Source organism: Balaenoptera borealis (assembly GCF_965194805.1).
Source record: "Balaenoptera borealis genome assembly, chromosome: 15".
Lineage (NCBI taxonomy): Eukaryota > Metazoa > Chordata > Mammalia > Artiodactyla > Balaenopteridae > Balaenoptera > Balaenoptera borealis.
In genome coordinates this window covers 55,388,265-55,409,834 of record NC_138871.1, presented here as the reverse complement: position 1 = coordinate 55,409,834, position 21,570 = coordinate 55,388,265, and the positions used below count along the sequence as shown (strand labels likewise).

Sequence of the window (21,570 nt, the reverse complement as noted above, 5' to 3'; positions counted from 1 at the left end):
GGTGAGAGCACAGCAGGAATGTTCCTCCACCGCTGCAATTGGCTGCCCCAGAATTTGCCTGAGGAAAAAACTCAGGGCCTGTTTGGTGATCATACTCGTGTTGAATGAGTAGAGCAAAGCTTGAAATACTGTTAAACTTCTACAACAACAGTTGAAGGAAAAAAAGGAGAAGAAAACCTAATTCCCTGGGATGATTCACTGAGGAATGATCTCCAAAATAAGAGTTTTTACTCCTCAGTTCACAGAGGCCTTAAGAGGAGGGTAGGACCCTAGGTAGCTGGTCACCATTAAACAGGAAAAGAATCCCTACACCCCAAAGACAAACCAGACCTACCTCCAACTTGGCTTCTCACAGTTAGTAGAGGCAGGCAACTGAAGACAGGCAAACAAGGAATATCAAATACAAAAGTAAATGAATCACCAAAAATCACACTACATTTGAGAAAAATTAAGACCATGAAAGAGAGACACCATTCCTAACAAAACATTGTAGAAAGCAAAGAAAATATAACATACGACTTCATTATTAGTAAAACTGCTCCCTCCCTGATAGACTGTTTTATGTAGCCCTTAACACTCTTTTAAAGAAGTGATTAGATATCTTAGAAATACAAAAATATTGTCAAAATAAACAATAAAATAGAAGTTCTAATTAGTGTGCTGGAAAACTGACTCAAGGGTTTATCCCAAAATGTACTGTAAAAAGGCAAAGAAGTTTTTTTTTTTTTTTAAAACACAACATGATTATATTTTAATACACAATCAAAATACGAAACACCATAGTAAATTGATAGCAATAAAAAAGGGCTTTTCATTTGCATTGCATGTAACAAAAGACATTGATATTCCAAGGGAAATGGAAAAAAAAAAGGCAAAGAAGTTAACAGTATAAAGAGAAAATTTTTGATATGTGGAGTATAAATCTAGAAATTCCAACATATAACAAAAAAGGAGTTCTAGAAAAGAACAGAGACTAATAAAGAGAAAACCTAAAAATATACAGAAAGAAACCAAACTCAAAAATAGATTGCCTGAGAAAAGGACTGAAAATTGGACTGTCATCAGACTTCTCAACTGGATACTAAAACACATTAGAACTTTACCTTCAAAGTTGTAATGGAAACTTGATTCTAAACAAAGAATCCTATATCCATTCAAACTAGCATTCAGGAGCAAAACAGAGATGGAAAAGCAAGGACCCAAATTTTACCATGTATAGCCAGTTCCTGAAAGAGAAACTGGGGACTCCAACAAAACCAAAAAGGAATCTAAAAGGAAGACATGATGTATAAAACATAGTGAGGAAAGGAACCAACAAAACTTAAGGATGAATAATTTTTGATACATAATGTAAAATAAGGTATTCTGGAGTAAAAATCTTAGTGATTTATTTCTTCATGGGAAATGGTGGCAGGGAGGGTGTGTGCGTGTGAGAGTGAGCAAACGCACATGCGTGCAGGCTAACGCACTTTACAAGGATGGAAACAGTAACTCACTCTAGATTTGAGCTGTCCAGTAGCCACTAACCACTGTGCCTACTAAAATTAAACAGAATTAAAAGTTCAGTTCCTGTTTCACACTAGCAACATTTCAAGTGCTCAGTAGCTAGTGGCTACCATATTGTACAGCACAGAAACAGAACTTTTGGCACTGCAGGAAGTTCTACTGGACAGCACTGCTCTGTATGTTGAAAAAAATATGTTTTAAATGGTTATTACAGTTTTAAGGGTAACAATCAGAATAAAAGACATAAATGCGTAATTTTCAAAGGATACTGGAAGGAAAAAAATTACATAAAGAAAACCAATTGATCCAATAAAAAGCTAAAGAAGAAAATAAAACACTAGTACAACTAAAATAAAACATTAGTACAACTAAAATAAAAAATAAGGCTACAGGATTATGTCTAAACATGGTAATCACAGATATAAATGGGTTAAATTCACCTATAAAAGATATAAGCTCTTAGATTAGAAAACAAAGACAAAATCTGACATAAGAGACATAGCTAAAACAAAAGGACACAGAAAGAATTAAAATAAAGATATTACAGGCAAATGCTAACAAAAAGAAACCTTGCCGCCTGGCTGTAGCTTTCAAAACAAAAAAATGCACATACCCTTTAGTAATTTCATTCCTAGATATCTGTATCTAGGAGTACCTGCACATGTGGAAAATGATAAATATTCAAGGATCTCTACTGCAGCACTTTTTTTTTAAAAGAAATATAAATTTATATAACATGATTTTTAACCTATCCCATTGGTATTTTTCTTTTTTTTTTTAACATCTTTATTGGAGTATAATTGCTTTACAGTGGTGTGTTAGTTTCTGCTTTATAACAAAGTGAATCAGCTATACATATACATGTATCCCCATATCTCCTCCCTCTTGCTTCTCCCTCCCACCCTCCCTATCCACCCCTCTAGGTGGTCACAAAGCACCGAGCTGATCTCCCTGTGCTATGCGGCTGCTTCCCACTAGCTATCTATTTTACATTTGGTAGTGTATATATGTCCATGCCACTCTCTCACTTCGTCCCAGCTTACCCTTCCCCCTCCCCATGTCCTCAAGTCCATTCTCTACGTCTGAGTCTTTATTCCTCTCCTGCCCCTAGGTTCTTCAGAATGATTTTTTTTTTTTTAAGATTCCATATATATGTGTTAGCATATGGCATTTATTTTTCTTTCTGACTTACTTCACTCTGTATGACAGACTGTAGGTCCATCCACCTCACTACAGATGACTCAATTTCGTTTCTTTTTATGGCTGAGTAATATTCCATTGTATATATGTGCCACATCTTCTTTATCCATTCATCTGTTGATGGACAGTTAGGTTGCTTCCATGTCCTGGCTACTGTCAATAGAGCTGCAATGAACATTGTGGTACATGACTCTTTTTGAATTATGGTTTTTTCAGGGTATATGCCCAGGAGTGGGATTGTGCAGCACTGTTTTTGATAGCAGAAAACTCTGGAAATGATTTATATATTTTATCAATAGAAAGCCAGTTGAATCAATTATGGTTAATCTATACAACAGACAAGTACGCAGCTGTGAAAAAGAATGAGGGAGTTCTCTGTGCATTGATAAGAGACCACCTCTAACATGTACTAAATAATTAAAAAAACAGGGTACAGAATGGTAACATGCCACTATTTGTGTAAAGAAGGAAAAAGTATGTCTACCTATGTCTGCACAGGCACGGAATGTATCATTTCATATGAAACATACAATGAAAGAATATAAACAGTAATAGTGTCTATCTCTGGGAGAGAAAATGGGAAGCTAGGGGATGGTGTTGAAGAAAACCATTTATATATTATTCTTAAAATTGAATTTTATATTGTATGCATGCATTTTCTATTTAAAAAAAAATAAAGTTACAAAAAGCAGGTGTGGAAATATTTAATAGCAGACAAAATAGAATTCAATATGAAAAGCATGAGACAAAGGCAATTTTCAAAAACTGATGAAAGAACATTCCACTATAAATCATGAATCTATGCATCTAACAATAGCTTCAAAATGTATAAAACAAGTACTATGAGAAATGCAAAGAAAGACTGATAAATCCACAATTACAGAGAGACACTTCAACATACTTCTAGAAAGTGGTAAATGAAGTAGACAAAAATAATAGTTAACACTTACTGGGCACTTCTTATGTGAGTGGCACTGAACTGTGCTTTTTCATGCATTATCTAAGGCTATAGAAAATGTTAGTAGTAATTTGACAAGTCATATACATATACCATATACATGTACCATAAACACCTTTGTACCTGATAAACACAGAATAAACTTTTTCAGACATTCATTAGATATTCACTAAACACCACACATTACGCACCTGCCCCAAACAACCACCAGTACCACTGAGGTCAACATGGCTGGCAAGACTACAATGAAATGAATGCTATCACTGATTTGGCAACAGCTTTTATGAAGACAAATTTGGCATTATGTATCAAGCATCCATACTCCTTGACATAATAATTGTCTTTCTGATATTTATATCTTAAATAAATAATCCAAATATGGGGGAAGCGTACTAGAAACTTGAATGTCAAAATGAAAGGGAATGATTAAGTATCGTATAACCATTCATTAGATTATTATTCTGCCATTAAAATGACATTTAATATAATAACAAAAGATGCTTGAAATGTTAAAGGAAAACAAGAAAAATACATTAAATTATGTATATTTTATACAGCTGTAAAATTAACCCCAATCTTCTTTAATGGGCATATTTTAACTTTCACTTTAGGCAGCATTTTGCTTTGCATCCCTTTCTGCAATTTTCTGTTCATAATTAGCATCTGTTAATGTTACACCAACCTACACATTATTCTACAAAAGAGAACAGAGAAGCCCCAGTTCACCAGAGATTCTCAGAGTCCATGGCCATGATGGCTGCTTTTCTGCCAGTTAAATATAGCATAAAGGGACTTTCTTTAGGCAAGTTAAATATCCATTAACTTAGACACGGACATTCAGTGGAGTCAAATTTGGCCTCTACATCAGCTCTGGCCAAGATGTAGCAGAGAACTGTGCACGCAGCAATCCCTCTCAGACAAGGTGAAACCCTGAATTTGTAGTTTCTATCGGTAGTTAAATAAACTACTCTTACCTACTTATTAATACTTAAAAGTTGGTAGTTGTTTTAAGGGTTAAAATAGAAGCAAGTTTTTTGGGGAAATAATTCCTTATTTGATACTCTTAGAATCAAACATTTATGTGAATATTCTTTTTAAAAAAAATAGGTCCAAAAGACTCAGCCCAGATCAGCACTGAAGTTATATCAAGAATTAAGTTTGCTTCACGCCAATGAGCTGCTCCTCAGCAGGGGCTGGTTTTGCTACTTGAGGAATGACAACCACTTTGTTGTGTACACAAGAGAGCTGGACGGCACAGACAGAGTCTTCCTCATGGTTCTGAATTTTGGAGAATTATCAGTGCTAAATCTAAAGGAAATGATTTCAGATATTCCCACAAGAGTAAGGATAAGGTTAAGTACCAATTCTGCCTACAAAGGCCGTGAAGTTGATACACATGCCATTACACTGGACAAAGGAGAAGGACTCATCCTTGAATACAACACGAGGAATCTCCTTCATCACCAAACAGCTTTCCAAGACAGATGTTTTGTTTCCAACCGGGCATGCTATTCCAGTGTACTGAACATACTGCACAGCTTGTGTTAGGCACCTCTGTGAAAGAGATGGAGACGCTGGCATTCTGTTCTATTGTAAGCATTTGCAGTAACTTCACGTACAGCAGCATGCTGCTGGGTGAACTTTATGAGCGGTTATTAATTTTTAGATATTTCTGTAGCTTGAGTGAAACTGCTTTAGGAAACGTTCTCAAATGTTTTTCAAGAATAATAAAGTGTTTAAAAGAAAATTATCCCTTGCAGGAACTTGTAATTTTTTTGAGTTAGCATCAATAAGAGATGATCAGAGCACCTCAGGACTCCAGAATATTAAAGAGATCTAATGAATTTTAATGTGAGGAATATCTTCTTCTTCCATAAAATGCAGGTACAGAAATTGGAGGATCACTTAACTGCTAGAGTATCTAAAAATGTTCACTAGCAAAGAAGCAGGACCTTGATTTGTAAACTGTTCAAAGAAAATCAGAGTAAAACAAACCTGTTCTGATGCGGGAAAGGGGAAAGTTCTGCTGCCACCAAGCCTTCCTTCACTCCCTTCTCTATGTCCTTCTACAGAGCATGGTTTGAAAACTACTTTCCTAGGTTAAGGGGCATGTGCATCAATGGAGACAATGGTATAAGCAAGTGAGCTGTATACAAAACAAAATCTGGATGGAGAAACAAATTTTAAAAAATTATTTACTAACTTAAAAAACTCACTTTTGTTAATGTAACTGGAAATATGACTATGAAATATTTCAGTGTGTTTCCAATTTCCACTGAATGCAGCATTTCAGAATTTTAGATATTTCTTAAGATTCTCGAAAACACTGGTGCTGTCAAGTCCAAGTTCCTCGTACAGGAATTTAATTTGGGCTGTAATCTAAAAGGAACACATTAAAAAAATTAGATAGAAGGCCTCTGTGGTAAAACTCCAGTGTTCAAGTCTCTCCTTGTCCATCCATCTTCACCTAACCCTGAAGTCAGCAATTTATGGCAGAGGTATTTTTTATTTGGCACAGAGGCAGAAAGCTCCCAACAACTGAGATGCAACTACTTTCTCTGACAGAGCTCACTTATCAAGTACCTGTTCTCTTTATTGACTGAGTTCCTCCTTCCCCCTCAGGTCTCAGCCATAGACCTGACAGTTGGTGAAGCAGCCGGCACAAACCCTGCTGCAACCACTGAAAGGCCGAGTACAACACATCACTAATTGGGGATCTGTCAACTTAGAGGGGCTTGATAGCATACCTTTTTGTGAGAATCCTCAATCACATGATTGCCTCCAGGCTGAATATCTAAAATAATATTGGGGGCTTGATAACCTGAAAGAGTTAACATATGAAACAATTAGAAGGTTTTCGGCCGAGACCCACCCATTTCACCCGGCTCCTTCCAAGCACTCTTGTTAAAATAATAGCAAAGGAGAAAGGCATAAACCACCACCACCAACAACAACAACAAAGACAGGAGAGGTGGGGAGAGCAGTAGAAAACAAATTTTTGAAACAGGAAAAGCAGGAGGAGGACCAGAGGCAGAGGAAGCTGGATGGAAGAGACTACAGGGCTACATGGAGAAGGAAGCCAATCGGTCTTACGGAATCTGAGAGCCTTGTGACCTGGAAACACCAACTATAGCAATGGGTGAGAGTGAGACACAGAACCGAATACAGGGCAACTGTCTGGAAACTTGTATGTGAGACCCTCTGACCCTGAGCCCAGAAGGTCCTGGCATGTCTTGGCAAGGAAAAATGGTAAGAGTTCTTGTCTAGTAAAATTGAAATATCTAGAGAAAATTAAAGCTGCTAGTTTGGGCACTGAAGCTCCAGAGCAAAAACTTCAGAATTTGTTTTTAGAGATTCCCAAGAATAATAGCTCAATTAATTTTATTAAAGAATGAATGATATGATACGGTATGATAGTACACCTCCAAGTTATGTAGATATTTAAATTTACTTTTTTCTTTGTGCCTTGCCTACCTTATTTTAATGCTGTCCTTTGAAAAACAGGCGAGGCAGTTATAGTTATTACATTTGCTTCAAATGGGTAGTTGACATAGGAAAAACAGTGATTTGTCTAGAATCATGGGTGATTCATTTGGTCTGCAGTACTACCCTGAGCAGTACACTGAAGGTGACAGTCCATGTAGCTACGTCCCCTACTCCCAGGTGGTCTCCTACCTTCCCCGGTGTCCTTAGCATGCTCCACGATGGCTTCCTTGAGTTTCTCAGTATAGTTTACAATTCCTTTCAGAGGCACACGTTCGTCATTTTCATAAGCTGTGATGTGAATCGAAGGATAATGCTGAAAGAAAAGAGATGTACAAAGAATTTATATTATTCCTTATGGTCCCTTTCCACCTTATGGATTATGAAAAACAACTACCTCCAATTTTTTTTCCCTAAGTGCTAGAATTTTTTTTCTCATTTGATATTCTTGAGAGATATATGGCATCACAATACTAGACTATTTGTTACCTGGAATAACCTTTTCTTGACTAGTGAGACCTTGATCTTATTGAATCTAGTCTCCTGAGCTATTAAGTTGAAACAAACATGGAGTATGAGCAGAGAAGGGGCTGAAAGGAGTTTGAGTATTATAAGCAGAAACAATCTAAGGCCTTACTAAATTCCTGCTGTGGCTCGGGTAAATATCCTTTTCATTATTCTCTCTATCACTTCAGGATAGTATATCATAACTGTCTTTCACTACCTTAGGTTTAATGTTTTGATAGGGACAGTAACGTTTTATGTAGTTCTTGTGTTTTTCATCAGATGAAGGATTCCCCCACTCTTCTAATTCTTCTAATGTCAGAGGAAGTGTAGTGTCCATCATGGTGTTGAGAACATCCAAGAAAGGTGCCTTAAAAAAAAAAAGCCAGAGAAATTTAAACTTCAATTAATAAATTGGTAAAATGAGTTTCAGAAAAATACTATACTTTATGAATATACATGCTGACATCACAGAACAAAGCTCAAGAAGTTATGTACATTCCCAGGAGCCAGATTAATTAGCCAGTCTGTAACCAGGGCCTGTGATTTATAACTGGCTTTTAAGGTATTCAGACTCCTTAAATGACAAAGGGTTTATCTTCCAATTTCACAATTTTTGCTTTTAGTTTTGTTTCTTTTATTCACATAATAAATGCCACCACCTCACATCCATTAGGCTACTATAAGAAAAAAAAGTGTTGGCAAGGATGTGGACAAACTGGAACACTTGTGCACTGCTGGTGGGGATGTAAAATGGTGCAGAGAGTATGCTGGTTTCTTAAAAAATTAAACTTAGAATTCTCATATGATCCAGTAATTCTATTCCTAAGTATATATCCAAAAGAAATGAAAGTAGGGTCTTGAAGAGTACACCCCTGTTCACAGCAGTATTTACAATACCCAAAAGGTGGTGGACGTAACCCAAGTGTCCACTGATAGATGAATGGATAAGCAAAATATAAATTCAATGATACAATGAAATTCAGCTTTAAAAAGAAGGAAAATCTGACACCTGCTACAACACAATGGACCTTGAGAACATTATCTAAGTGAAATAAACCAGTTATAAAAAGACATATAATACATTGTACGATTCCATTTATATAGGAGGTGCCTTAGTGTAGTCAGATTCATAGAAAACTAGAATGGTGGTTCCCAGGGTCCAGAGGAAGGGGAAATTGGGGAGTTGCTATTTAATGGGTACAGAGTTTCAGTTTTGCAAGATGAGGAGTTATGGAAACTGGTTGCATAACAACGTGAGTGTACTTAACACTACTGAACTGAACACACTTAAAAATGGTTAAGATGGTAAATTTTATGTTATTTTACCACAATTAAAACTTAAAGGTAAGGGCTTCCCTGGTGGCGCAATGGTTGAGAATCTGCCTGCCAATGCAGGGGACACGAGTTCGAGCCCTGGTCTGGGAAGATCCCACATGCCGCCAAGCAACTAAGTCCACGTGCCACAACTACTGAGCCTGCGCTCCAGAGCCCATGAGCCACAACTACTGAGCCCACTTGCTACAACTACTGAAGCCCACGTGCCTAGAGCCTGTGCTCTGCAACAAGAGAAGCCACCGCAATGAGAAGCCCACCACCGCAACGAAGAGTAGCCCCCGCTTGCCACAACTAGAGGAGCCCGCGTGCAGCAACGAAGACCCAACGCAGCCAAAAATAAATAAATAAATATTTAAAAATAAAACCCCAACAACACGTGAATAAACTCAGTTGGACATTTTACATAATAAAAAGGTAATAAATGCTAATTGAAGAAAATCTGAAAATTATCCAAGGTGAAAAAGAATATCACTCATTGGCTTATAACCAGTATTAAAACATTTAATAAAATGGGGGCTGCTTTGTTCATATAGCTGTATAATCTTCTGTTAACATGTTTTGCAGCTTTCTCTTTTATTAACATTAAGCAAATATGGGCAAATGCAATTCTTTTTGGCTGCCTAGCATCTTAGCTCCTTTTCTGCATTTAGAATATCCCTAACCTTATGAGACAGCCTGCCTCTCACTGTAGAGGAGCTAAATGCCAGATAGTTCCTTTCCCAGCTTTCCCTCAGAGCGAGAGTAGCCACATGACTTAGGTTTACCAATCAGACATAATGGGCTCCAAACTTTGAATGAATTGTTGGATAATTGCATTACCTCCAATTCTTCACTATTATAAGCAGTGTGGGATAAATATTCTTAAACATATATTTCTGATTATTTCCTTTCTGATTTCTTTTTTAAAATTTATTTATTTATTTATGGCTGTGTTGGGTCTTCCTTGCTGCGCGCGGGCTATCTCTAGTTGAGGCGAGCGGGGGCTACTCTTTGTTGAGGTGCGCGGGCCTCTCATTGCGGTGGCCTCCTGTTGCAGAGCACGGGCTCTAGGCACACGGGCTTCAGTAGTTGTGGCACGCAGGCTCAGTAGTTCTGGCACACAGGCTTAGTTGCTCCGCAGCATGTGGGATCTCCCCGGACCAGGGCTCGAACCTGTGTCCCCTGCACTGGCAGGCGGATTCTTAACCACTGCACCACCAGGGAAGCCCTCCTTTCTGATTTCTAAAAGTCAAAGGTTAGTTGCATTTTCTTTATAATTCTGCCATTATTGTCTTTGTGCATGGAGTTTTTTCCCTTCTAAGTATTTCTATTAAAAAATAGATTTACTGATCAGGAATATTTAACACTTATTTACTTAATTCAAGCCCACAGTGTATAGCCCACACCCTCAAAAAAAAAAAAAACCTGAAAATAATTTACTCTCTCCATCCTAGTCATTATCTTCTAGAATATCTACGGTAGAAGAACAAAATTTGTCACCCCCAGGTTATTTCAAGCTGAAAACAATCAAGGCCCAAAAGACTCAGGAAGAAACGTTGATCTTCTCCCTAACAGCCTGAAGAATTTAGATAGAGGGTGTATTACAGGAACATCACCAGATAATAAATACGGACTAGCTGTGGTGGGGAAATGCTTAGAGACCAGAGTCCACTCTGTGTCCCATGGTCTCTGCTAACCCAGCAAACATTTGTTTACCAAACTTTTGCTTTTCCACCTCCATGTGAACTGCCTTCTACCCCTTGAAGTCTTACCCCTAACATCCTCTTCCGTCTTTAGCTGAAGATGGTGTTTAAGGTGAGTAACCATGGCCACCATTCTGGTCATTTTGGTGAGTTACTCAGTCTGCTGGGTCTCTTCCATGTATACATGTTATTAAACTTTGTTTGATTTTTCTCCTGTTAATCTGTCTCATGTCAATTTAATTCTGAGACCAGCCAGAAGAACCTAGAGGGAAGAGGAAAATTTCTTTCTCCCCTACACTAACCAGGAAGCAGGAGAAAGATGGAGGTGAAATGAGCGGCTATAATTTCATAACTTTGGACATTAGGAAAAGACTATAGAGCCTTTTCAGAACAGGAAAAGATATTTCAATTGAAGTATAGGAAAATATTCCTAAAGACCATTAATAAGAATAGAGTATGTGAAAATAGAGAGCCCCTAAATCCAGGACTGAAATGTTGATGGGCAATAAGAGTCAAAGGATTTCACACATTCCAGAGTCAGTGTGCTTGGCCTGACTTCCTGGATCTGGTGTTTCGTATATGCTTTGTCTCTTTTCCACCAACTCTAAATGTTCTTACAAATAAAAAATGATCAGTGGGAACAGCCATTAATATCCTTCAGAGGAAATCCTTAAAAATCAATAGAGAACACTGTCAGGGAAGTTCTCCCAGAGCTACAATTCTGTGCTTAAAATTTAAAAGCTTTGTTATACTCCTATGCTATGGTAAAACTGTAACAGAAAATTTTTCTTAGAGCATCTATTACTTCACGCCTCCCTATTCTGTAAACAGTAGAGGCAGAGTACTTACCTCCAAAGTCACAGCTCTCAGCAGCTCTGGATTAGAATTACACAATGCCCCCACAAGCACCCCTCCAGCACTGAAAGCAGTCAGGGTTGTTAGACTTGGCTGAGAAAAGCCTTGGCCATGAAGTGTCTTAATGCAAGCCTCTAAGTCAGCAAGGCCATTGAGTTTTTTAGTTAGACGGCCATCAGCGTGCCACTGGAGGCCTAACTCACCACCTCCCCTGAAATTAAAGGGGAAAAAAGTTTTAGTGGGGAAAGAACGTTAATGATATATAGGTCAGGGTCAGCAAAGTACAGCCTGCGGGCTAAATCTCCCCAGAGGCCTGTTTTTGTATGGCCCTTGAGCTAAGAAGGATTTTTACATTTTTAAAGGTTGGGAAAAAAAATATCAACCAGGAATATGCAACAGAGACCATATGTGGCCTGCAAAGCCTAAAATGTTTACTATTTTGTTCTTCAGAGAAAAAGTTTGCCAACCCGACACAGACAATCAAAAATTGATTCAAGGCGGCGCTGAGCCCCGGGCGTGCAGTGGGGGGCGGCAGGCGTGGGGCAGGCATGGGGGCCTCACCGGCCTGGCACTAATGTCTCCCTTTGTGTCTCCCCCACTCCATCCTCTCCCCTGGCGCGCCGGGCCCTGCCAACCCTGCAGGACGGCCCCGACTTCCTCTCAGAGGAGGACCGCGGACTTAAAGCAATAAATGTAGATCTTCAAAGTGATGCTGCTCTACAGGTGGACATTTCTGATGCTCTTAGTAAGAGAGAGAAAGTAAAATTCACTGTTCACACAAAGAGTTCATTGCCAAATTTTTTAAAAAATGAGTTTTCTGTTGTTCGACAACACGAGGAACTTATCTGGCTTCATGATTCCTTCATAGAAAGTGAAGACTATGCAGGTTACATTATCCCTCCAAGCACCACCAAGACCTGATTTTGATGCCTCAAGGGAAAAACTACAGAAACTTGGAGAAGAAGGGTCTATGACAAAGGAAGAATTCACAAAGATGAAACAGGAGCTGGAAGCTGAGTATTTGGCAATATTCAAGAAGACCGTTGCAGGGCATGAAGTGTTCCTGTGTTGTGTGGCAGCACATCCCATTTTGAGGAAAGATTTAAATTTCTATGTCTTCCTGGAATATAATCAAGATTTGACTGTGCGAGGAAAAAATAAAAAAGAGAAACTTGAAGATTTCTTTAAAAATGTGGTTAAATCAGCAGATGAAGTAGTTGTTTCTTGCGTAAAGGATGTAGATGATTTCTTTGAGCATGAACGAACATTCCTTTTAGAATATCATAACCGAGTTAAGGATGCATCTGCTAAATCTGATAGGATGACGAGATCCCACAAAAGTGCTGCAGATGATTACAATAGAATTGGTTCTTCATTATATGCTTTAGGAACTCAGAATTCTACACATATATGCAAGTTTTTCTTAAAGGTTCAGAACTGTTTGATAAAACAAGAAAAAGTGTCAGCTGATGAGGACCTCAAACTTTCTGACCTTTTAAAATATTACTTAAGAAGAATCTCAAGCTGCTAAGGATCTCCTCTATCAAAGATCTAGGTCACTACTGGATTATGAAAATGGTAATAAAGCACTGGATAAAGCAAGAGTGAAAAATAAAGATGTTCTGTAGGATGAAACGTCCCAACAATTATGCTGTCAGAAATTTGAAAAAATATCTGTATCTGCAAGACAAGAATGTAGAGATTTTAAGACAAGAAGAGTTGCTGCATTCAGAAAAAAATTAGTGGAACTGGCAGAGTTAGAACTGAAGCATGCAAAGGTAGTGTCATATTAAAGATTTAATAATTTAAGTGACATAATTTAGTAATGAGTCAGTTATGAAACCTTATTCTAGTTTTAAAAATAGAGAATCTTAGAAATGAGAGGGATTTTAAAGATCATCTAATTTAAACAAGAATAGTATCTATAATAGATCTAATGGTCAGCTTTGCAAGACTCTAGTACCTAATATGGAAAAACAGTATCATTTTTTGACTAGTTGTTAAAAAAAATAAATCTTCCTTAAAAAAAAACAAACTGACTCAACAAATATGCTTTGAGTGCCTGCTTACTATTTACCAGACATTGTGCTAAATGCAGGCCTTAAAAATATAAACAAGTAGAATCCTCTGTCCTGGAGGTCATAATTTTGCAGGGAAAGAGAACAACTACCAAGCAATGTGGTTGCTGCTATAACAGAACCAGAACCAGAGGAGACAACATCCACCTGTCAGGTTAGTGGTATATATAGGAGTCAGGAACATGAATGCTTTAAGGAGGTGATACCTAAGCTGAGTCTTGAAGGAAGAATGTGAGTTCCCAGAAGGGCAAAGAAAGAGAAGGCATCAAGACACAGCATGTGCAAAGGCACAGAGGGGAAAGAGGTTGTCATTTGAAAGCATGTAGCGAGGCTGGATGTGTAGGATGTGCATGGCTGGAGAGCAGGACATGTTTGGGAAGTGATGACAGATGCCACTACAAAGATAAGCCAAATCATTAGGACGTTAAATACTATACTGAGGTATTTGAATTTTATTGTGGAGATGGGGAAGTGGTAAAGAATTTTAAGCAGAAACATATAGTACTAATAGTGTCCTGAAAACAGCTTAAATAAAATGGAAGTTAGAGTGGAAAAAAGGGAGTCCAGCTTAAGAGGCTATTTTAGAAAAACCCAAACTCAGGAGAATTAAATGGAAATAATAATGTAACTAAGAAAGTACAGAGCTCAGTTTATCTCTTCTAAAAATCCTAAAAATCTGGTGTAAAATCCGAAAAATCTACCCTTTTGCTTTTGGCATTAATATGTTACTGAATCAGGTTCTACTAGCACAGGTTTAAGAATACACAAATTCAACAATACAAATGAGAAAATAAACTTCTGCTCCCCAATATACTGTTATTTTGAACATGTGACAATACTCCAGTACTCATAGGCCAGGCAAAATGTGTTGACTCACCGAACATGACAATATGCTAATATCCATCCATCGTCCACCAACACCCGCCTTTCAGGCCTGAAATTCATTTTCAAATCCATTCCATAAGCTCCATATACATGTACCAGGAGAGGTTTCTTCTGCAAGTCCTCAGAATCCGTTTTATGGAAAATAGTCATCGGCACTAATTTTCCATCCTGGAAATGAAGATTTACTATGCAGGTAAAGAAGTCTTTTCAAACAGTTTTAACCCCAATTTTATGTGCTGCTTATTGATGTTGAGCACCAACTTCATTTAATTAAGACAAAAGAGTTACGGTCTCTAAAAATCCCTCAGGGTCCTTAATTTTCAGCTACTCTGCTGACCTATAATAGTAACTAGAAAGGAACAGCAAGAGTCTGGGTTGAAAATAGTTTATTAAATGTAGCTTTTCAGGACAGTAAAGTGACTTTAAAGAGTTCTTCACTACTCAGTATAACTAATTTTTTTTTCTTTCAGGACAAGCCAAAATACCTATCAAGGTTAGACATACTAGCATGGTATTCTTCCTATACGTCCGGTTACGTATAGGCATTTCTCATCTTTGAATATATATACAAATATGCTAATTAAAGAAGTTTTAACAACTCAATTTTCTGTACTCAATAGTCAGAATTCTGAATCATTAAAATCTGAAATCTCTTACTGACCTAACACCCACCCACATCCTCTTCAAAGACCTATTTATTTTTAAAATGTTTAAAAGCGGTTTAAGTTTTACAAATTTTAACATCTGAATTATTTTTAGGGCAAATAACTATACTCCAGTATAGTTCACACTCAACTGACTTCCTTTCATAGAAAAAGGGTAGAAATGTTGGTTCTCACCCTGCTTACAGAAACTAATGAAAAAGCACTAGTTTACATAAGGAAAATAATATAACCAGGCCACTCTCCCCATTTTTTTCATTCCCATTTTGAAAACTTCACTTTGGGGCACTAGAGTGTTATCAAATAAGGAAGAACTCTTCCTCTCATTATTATACCCGTATGACAGTGTAACTGAATTTTCACTTCTCAGTAAGATTCATTCTTATAAAATGATGCAGATTAATTTCTATAAAATAATCTTGTTGTGTTCATCTTCCTGCCTCCTACCCAACTTCACTTAAACAAGCAAAGAAAAACTTGTTGGTTGAAAACTTATGAAAAGGAAGAGGTAAGAATGGTAGCAAGTCCTGTGATGGCCTGAATCCCAGAGTTCATCAGCTGTGCAGAAATGCCTGTAGTTACAGCAGCTTCCCTTTAGCGGTTGCTTTCCTTCTTCCCTAATGTACGAAGAACCCCTTGGCTCTCCAAGAGCTTAGCTTCACTGTTCTTTCCGTTTGGGGTATAATTACAACATTTTGGGATATTGGTATAAATCCCATCTTTGTAAAACAAAACAAAGCCTAAACATATGTATTTTGTTGACAAAAACCAAAAATCTGGACGGTGATAATGTGTTAACAATGATTATATTGCAGTACAGCAAATAGGACTGAAAAGAAGTCATTTAAACTTTATACATTCTATATTTTTGCATTTGTTCTAATAAGCGTGTATTGCTTTTATAATATTAAAGTAGTCTTTGCTTAAAGATATTTTTTTTAAAAGTCAATGAATTAAAGAAAAAATTCACAAGGAAAAAAGGTTTCTGTTTTGATTCATTCTTTGTCAGTACATGCGAAATTATCTGATGTATGATGTGCTAAGCTCTGAGAATTCCTTAAATTCAAGACCACAGTTTATGTATTAATTTGTTCCTCACTTGCTCAAATTTTCTTCTCTACTTACTACCTCCCCAACCTCCCACTGCCCCCGGACAATCTTCCCTCTTTTACGCTAGACTTTGGCCATCCTGTTCTCCTTTATACTTCTTGAATGCATTATTTCTCCCTCAATTCAGAGCCTCTGCACAAAATAGAATCCTCCTTCCCCTTTTCTAGCTTAACTCTTGATCATCCTAGAGGCATTACTTCCTCAGAGAAGCTTTCCCCAATTTCTCCAGACGAGGTAAGGTCCCTTTACCATATGTTTCCACTGTACTCAGTACGTCTTCCTTGGCAGCAATCAGTACATTAGTAATTACTTCTTCAAAATCTAGTATCTTCCCCACTAGATTTAATCTCCATGAGGGCAGGGAGTCTATATTAGTCTAGTTCACTCTAGTCAATTGCTTACTACCTTCATAATTTTTGTCATAACTTCACAGAAACTTTGATTATTTCCTTCTTTAAATCAACTTTTAATATTCAAATATACACAACACATGAAATCAAGGGCTTGCTATGATGGTTATAAATTTTCTAATCCATGTTTAAATAAATGCATGCGTATCAGAAGTTAAAAAAAAAAGTCCACGTACCCCCTAAAATCATCTGGGTGTTGCTGCGGAATGTGAGATCCACTTTACTAAACTGTGCTAATGTAATCCCAGCAATTGCACAATACTTGACAAATAGTATCCTTTCAACAAACAGAGGCTGACAGTGGGGATCACAAAGACTTACCTTGCTTTTGGCTTCTATACGTAAAACACGACTAGTCTTTGTGATTGGGTCTTCATGTCCAGTTTCCTCAAACAGTTTGCCTTCTGCAAACTTATATGTGTAATATTTAGGGGGGCGTATAGGAGAGCAAAGCTGAAAGGGGCAGTTCTTTGGGTCTGAATTTGTATCCATTATGAATCCACAGGCCCAAGGTGGGAGCTGAAGAAATAAAACAGTTATTTTTACTCTTTATCTAGACACTAAGTATTATTAATTAAATTTCTGGGTCTGCTCCAAACAAGATGATGTGGACATCAAATTTATTTTTATCCATTATCACATAATGCCTCATCTAAGGGTTACTTCAGCACAACAAAAAATATTTCAAGTGAAAAACAAAACTCTATGCAAATGACCAATAAAATAAGAAAAAAAGTACAGGAAAATGGTTTATCATGAATCTAGATGTACATGAAGTCTCCTTCAATAAAAAAGTTTATTTTGGGGGTATATAAACTTGGGCAATGAAACAGCAAAATGATTAAGAATAACAGCAAATCAAGTAGTAATTCCAGAACCCAGAGACATCTCCAAGATCTCTATTCTCATAGAAAATGAAATTTCTCACATGTGTTTCTAATCATTTACCCAGCAGCCCTTAGTCTGCTGCCTGGACAGCAGCAGTGATGACAGTTATTATTCCAGGGCTACAAACTGGCTCAGCAGCACTAAAGCATTTACAATTTGTTTTTAACTTTAGCTCCAGGGTAACCATTGTGCAGAAGAAAACCTTTCCTGCACATCCACTCTGAGAGACTCACAGCTATTACGATTAAGATTCTTAACTTTAAGAAAAAAGGAAAGAAATCAAAATTTATTCTCTCAGAGCAGCAGGGTCCAGCCTCAAGCCTTCCACTAACATCCCTCTTACACCTTTTAAAGAACTCTAGTAAGCAGGCTGACAGTGTGTTAGAAATGGTACTGAGAGAACATTAAAAGAAAATTGCCTTTCTTTCCCTGAGTAATTGTAGAAAGAGCAAATTCCTTAGAAAATCAGAGGTCTTGGCACAGTAACGTCACTGGTGGGCACTATTCAGAAAGGGTAGGTGGGGGATGTATGCATAAAGAGTGTACCATTTAACCTGTAGAAACTATAGCCAAAGAGCTTATGTTCACAGAACAAGTTCCTTGTAATTAATCCAAAGAATCCATTGCCCTGAAACACTAGGGACATACATTTGCAATGTCTCTCTAAAAGAGTTCCTAATTTACTCTCCTCAGATTGTGGGCTATTTTCAAGGATAATGTGTTTATTTAAATATAAGCCATAACTAGAAAGAAAAATGTAATCATGAAAGTTGGGAAATCTGGTAGCAAAAGTGAAACGAGTAAAAAATGAGACCTTAGTGGGAAAAAAAGGAAGAAGCATTGCTATTAACCTTGTAACAGAGGCCTCAGATTGAGGGCACAAGGCTCCTCAGCCCTCAGGGGTGCAAGTTGTTCTCCCCTTTGGTGACACTTTAAAACATTTTCCATGTGACTCATGTAGTAAGCTTAGTTTTTTTGTTTTTTTTTTAGTAAGCTTAGTTTCTGATTAAATGGTTCCAATAAATCAAAAAGTCTTTTGGGTGTATTTCTTAAACTAATGGGACCAAGGTTAAAGTTTTAATCATAACAAAAACTGTTCCAAGACTATGGACTTTCTAAAGTTTGTCCAGCTGATATAGAAGTAAGTATTAACTATCTCAAGGATATCTTCAGCCACATTTCCTATTGAGATAAGCCTGCCGTATCATCTATGTATATTAATGAACAGAGCCTGAGAAGAATTATGAGCTGGCCAGGTGATATGCAGATATTCCTTCAGATATTTGACAGAAACAGGTTTAGTTTAAGCATTCTACCACCTAACCAGTCATTTCATCAAAAGAATGATTAAGACATACATGCTGAAAGAAAATCAGCCCAAGCATGCAGGCTGCTCCGGATGAATTGATGTTAGCACAAAGCAAAACACTTCCTAATTTGCTTAAATTAAATATCATAACCAAATAATATAACTAAAAACATCACCAGGAAATACTGATGATATGATGACCAAGGATATGAGGCAATATATCAAGGGCGTGACATTTTCTATTGCTGAGATTGAGTTTATAAAGCTCTTTTAGTCAAGTGCCCACTGGGCAGAGATGTTACATACAGAAATACTTTATAATCCACTCACAGTATGGCTCACAGATGTCCTTTGTATATAGCACTGGCTGTGCATATTAATCAGTGTTACCCAGTTCATAAAAAGGCTCTGATCTATAAAATTCTCTTTAACTAGCTCCTGGTATATAATATAGTATTTGATTCCATGTGATGATGACTCAGAACATCATACTCAGAACATCATAATAGGTACTACAGGTTGGGAAAGGTCAAGGAATAAAGAAATAGAGGATACAGAATAAATGAAAGACATGATGTTTGTGTTAATGGAAGTTAAAAAAATGGAAACTGAGGCATACCTTAAAAATACAAAAAATATAAAAGCCCATATTTACTTAGAAATCAAATCTTAGAGCAAAGTCTCATGACATTCCTAATTCTGCAAGAATTTTGTTATAATAAATGCATTGCTAGAAATTATATATTTTCTCCCATCCCTATTCCTATAGACTGCAATAAGAACAGATGCTCTGCCAGTTTCTGGATTGAAGATGTCTGAATTCGGCATCAATTAGCAAGTGAAAAGACACACTTTGAATTCAGTAGATGAAAGCAGTAAGAAATTGCTGGAGTTAAGAATCACCATTTTTGTTTTAGGACATTTATATAGCCTTCTAAGGCACTGGACATTACATTTGATAATTTGATTTCATGAAGTAGATGGAAAATTTTGGTTGTTTTATTTAGGCCCTAGTTATTTCTTATTTATACCACTGTAACAATCTCAAAACTAACCTCTATGCCCCTTATCTCTTGGTGCTTTGGTGTACTCTTAACATGGCTGCCAGATAACCTCATGAAGTACAGCTTGACTCCTCAAATTATTCCCCTGCCCGCACACTTCACATGTTCCCCTCTTCATAATTTATGCATAAATTCACCACCTTGACAGTCAAAGAATGTCAAATCATAGCTTCATCCCCTAGAAATTTATTCTGCTTCAATAAAAATGAATTATTAGCAGTTTCCTGAACATTTTCTGAACTTCTCCAGCTTAGAGCTTCATTTGATGGACTTTCTCAGCCTAGAATACCATTCCCTTCCCCACCCATCAAAATCCTATCTATCCTCTTCGGTTTATCTCAAATTCTACTTCCCCTCAAAGCTTTCCTGGGCCCTCTTCCTTTCCTTTGGGCCTCACAGCACATTTTATGTTTCTGATCCCACTTATTTAAACCCACCTTATACTTGATCTTTGTGTGCTAGTCTAATCTCATGATAAACTGTATTCTCCTTAAGGCCAGATATTTTGTCCTACTATCTTTCCATTCCAGAGTGCCCAATACAGTACTTTGCACATAGAAATTTGATAAACATCCAGTGAATTTACTGGAATTGCATTTTAACAAAAATTGTGATAATAGTACAGATGGGGAGGTACAAGTGCTCTGTTTGCTGGTCACACAACTCTTTCCATATCAAGCAAAACAGAGGCCTCTCTTCTTCCCTTCAGTGCATGCTATCTAAAGTCACATATTAATGCTGCTTTAAAACTGGGCAATAACGTTACCGTTCACCAGTTTTAGCAATAAAATTGGCAAAGAGATGATGAAGACATGAGAATGCAGTGGCAGAAACATAGTAGCAGAAACACAGTGGGCATGACTACTATCCCCACTGGAGGTGTGGGATGGGAACAGGAGGCAGTGGTTAGGCACCAGCTGCCAAGTTGGCCTGAGTTATTACTATATCTAAAGTTGTAGAGATATGTGATATAGAGATATGCAGAAAGAGAAATACAATGGCACCTTACTTCTCAAATTCATGCTATAAGACAGTATTTTTAAGTAAAAGTGCACAAAAAGGAAGGTCCTCTAAGTAATTCTAAAACAAACCTCCTAAACCTGATAAAGACCCAATATGCTAAATTCCATTTAAATTAATTTCCTTTTAAGAAAAAGTATATTGGTATTATTCAAAATTTGATGTTCTGTTAATAAACTGCATGTATTTTGACTAACGTATTATCTTTTGAAAATGAAACATACCTTTAGAGACCGAACTGAATCGTCAGCCAGACCAATCACATTAACATAAAGTAGATTGCTATGCTTCAGGAATAGAACACAGTGATCCTTAAACATGTCCAAGTCTACAACTTTGGTATTTCTCTTCATTGTGAAAAATAAATCCCAATTCATAATAGCAGGGGTATCAGCTGCTGTTCTCATTAGCTGTGTGGAACAAAATTAGAAGAGATCTAGGTACCAGAACATGATTACTACAGCATCCAGAGATGAAACCACTGAAAACTAGACCACACTAGTCTTCACTGTTTTATGAAGAGCTGAAGGAACTAACTCTGCATCAGGGCTGAAGTGTGAACATCACCGTATGAATGAGCCCAGGCTAGCCTGCTGGGTGGGTATAGCCCAGTGCTTA

At 37.3% G+C, this 21,570-nt stretch overlaps 2 protein-coding genes, 1 long non-coding RNA gene and 1 pseudogene across 7 annotated transcripts in view; 2 read left to right on the top strand and 2 right to left on the bottom strand.

The window, feature by feature from the left end:
• Positions 1-5,411, top strand: part of SLC3A1 (solute carrier family 3 member 1) — a 31,552-nt gene extending 26,141 nt beyond the window's left edge. Inside the window, exon 10 of the mRNA XM_082358166.1 lies at positions 4,772-5,411. Coding sequence (XP_082214292.1) covers positions 4,772-5,212 — 441 coding nt within the window. The 3' untranslated portion in view covers positions 5,213-5,411. The remainder of the gene's footprint in view (positions 1-4,771) is intronic.
• Positions 1-21,570, bottom strand: part of LOC309612548 — a 440,985-nt gene that overhangs the window by 53,103 nt on the left and 366,312 nt on the right. The gene's annotated exons all lie outside the window — the stretch shown is intronic.
• The window catches only part of PREPL (prolyl endopeptidase like), a 43,826-nt gene continuing 25,650 nt past the window's right edge, over positions 3,395-21,570 (bottom strand). For 3 of the 4 annotated variants that reach the window (XM_082358142.1, XM_082358140.1, XM_082358143.1), the window contains 8 exons: positions 21,177-21,362; positions 16,993-17,190; positions 14,482-14,657; positions 11,521-11,737; positions 7,872-8,021; positions 7,340-7,463; positions 6,412-6,485; positions 3,395-6,043 (listed from right to left, as the gene is read on the bottom strand). In XM_082358142.1, coding sequence (XP_082214268.1) covers positions 5,954-6,043; positions 6,412-6,485; positions 7,340-7,463; positions 7,872-8,021; positions 11,521-11,737; positions 14,482-14,657; positions 16,993-17,190; positions 21,177-21,362 — 1,215 coding nt within the window. In that variant the 3' untranslated portion in view covers positions 3,395-5,953. The remainder of the gene's footprint in view (positions 6,044-6,411; positions 6,486-7,339; positions 7,464-7,871; positions 8,022-11,520; positions 11,738-14,481; positions 14,658-16,992; positions 17,191-21,176; positions 21,363-21,570) is intronic. The other variant, XM_082358141.1, reaches the window with a different exon arrangement.
• LOC309612398 (sorting nexin-6 pseudogene) lies at positions 11,751-14,474 on the top strand (annotated as a pseudogene). Its single transcript has one exon. The product of its transcript is annotated as a sorting nexin-6 pseudogene (transcript).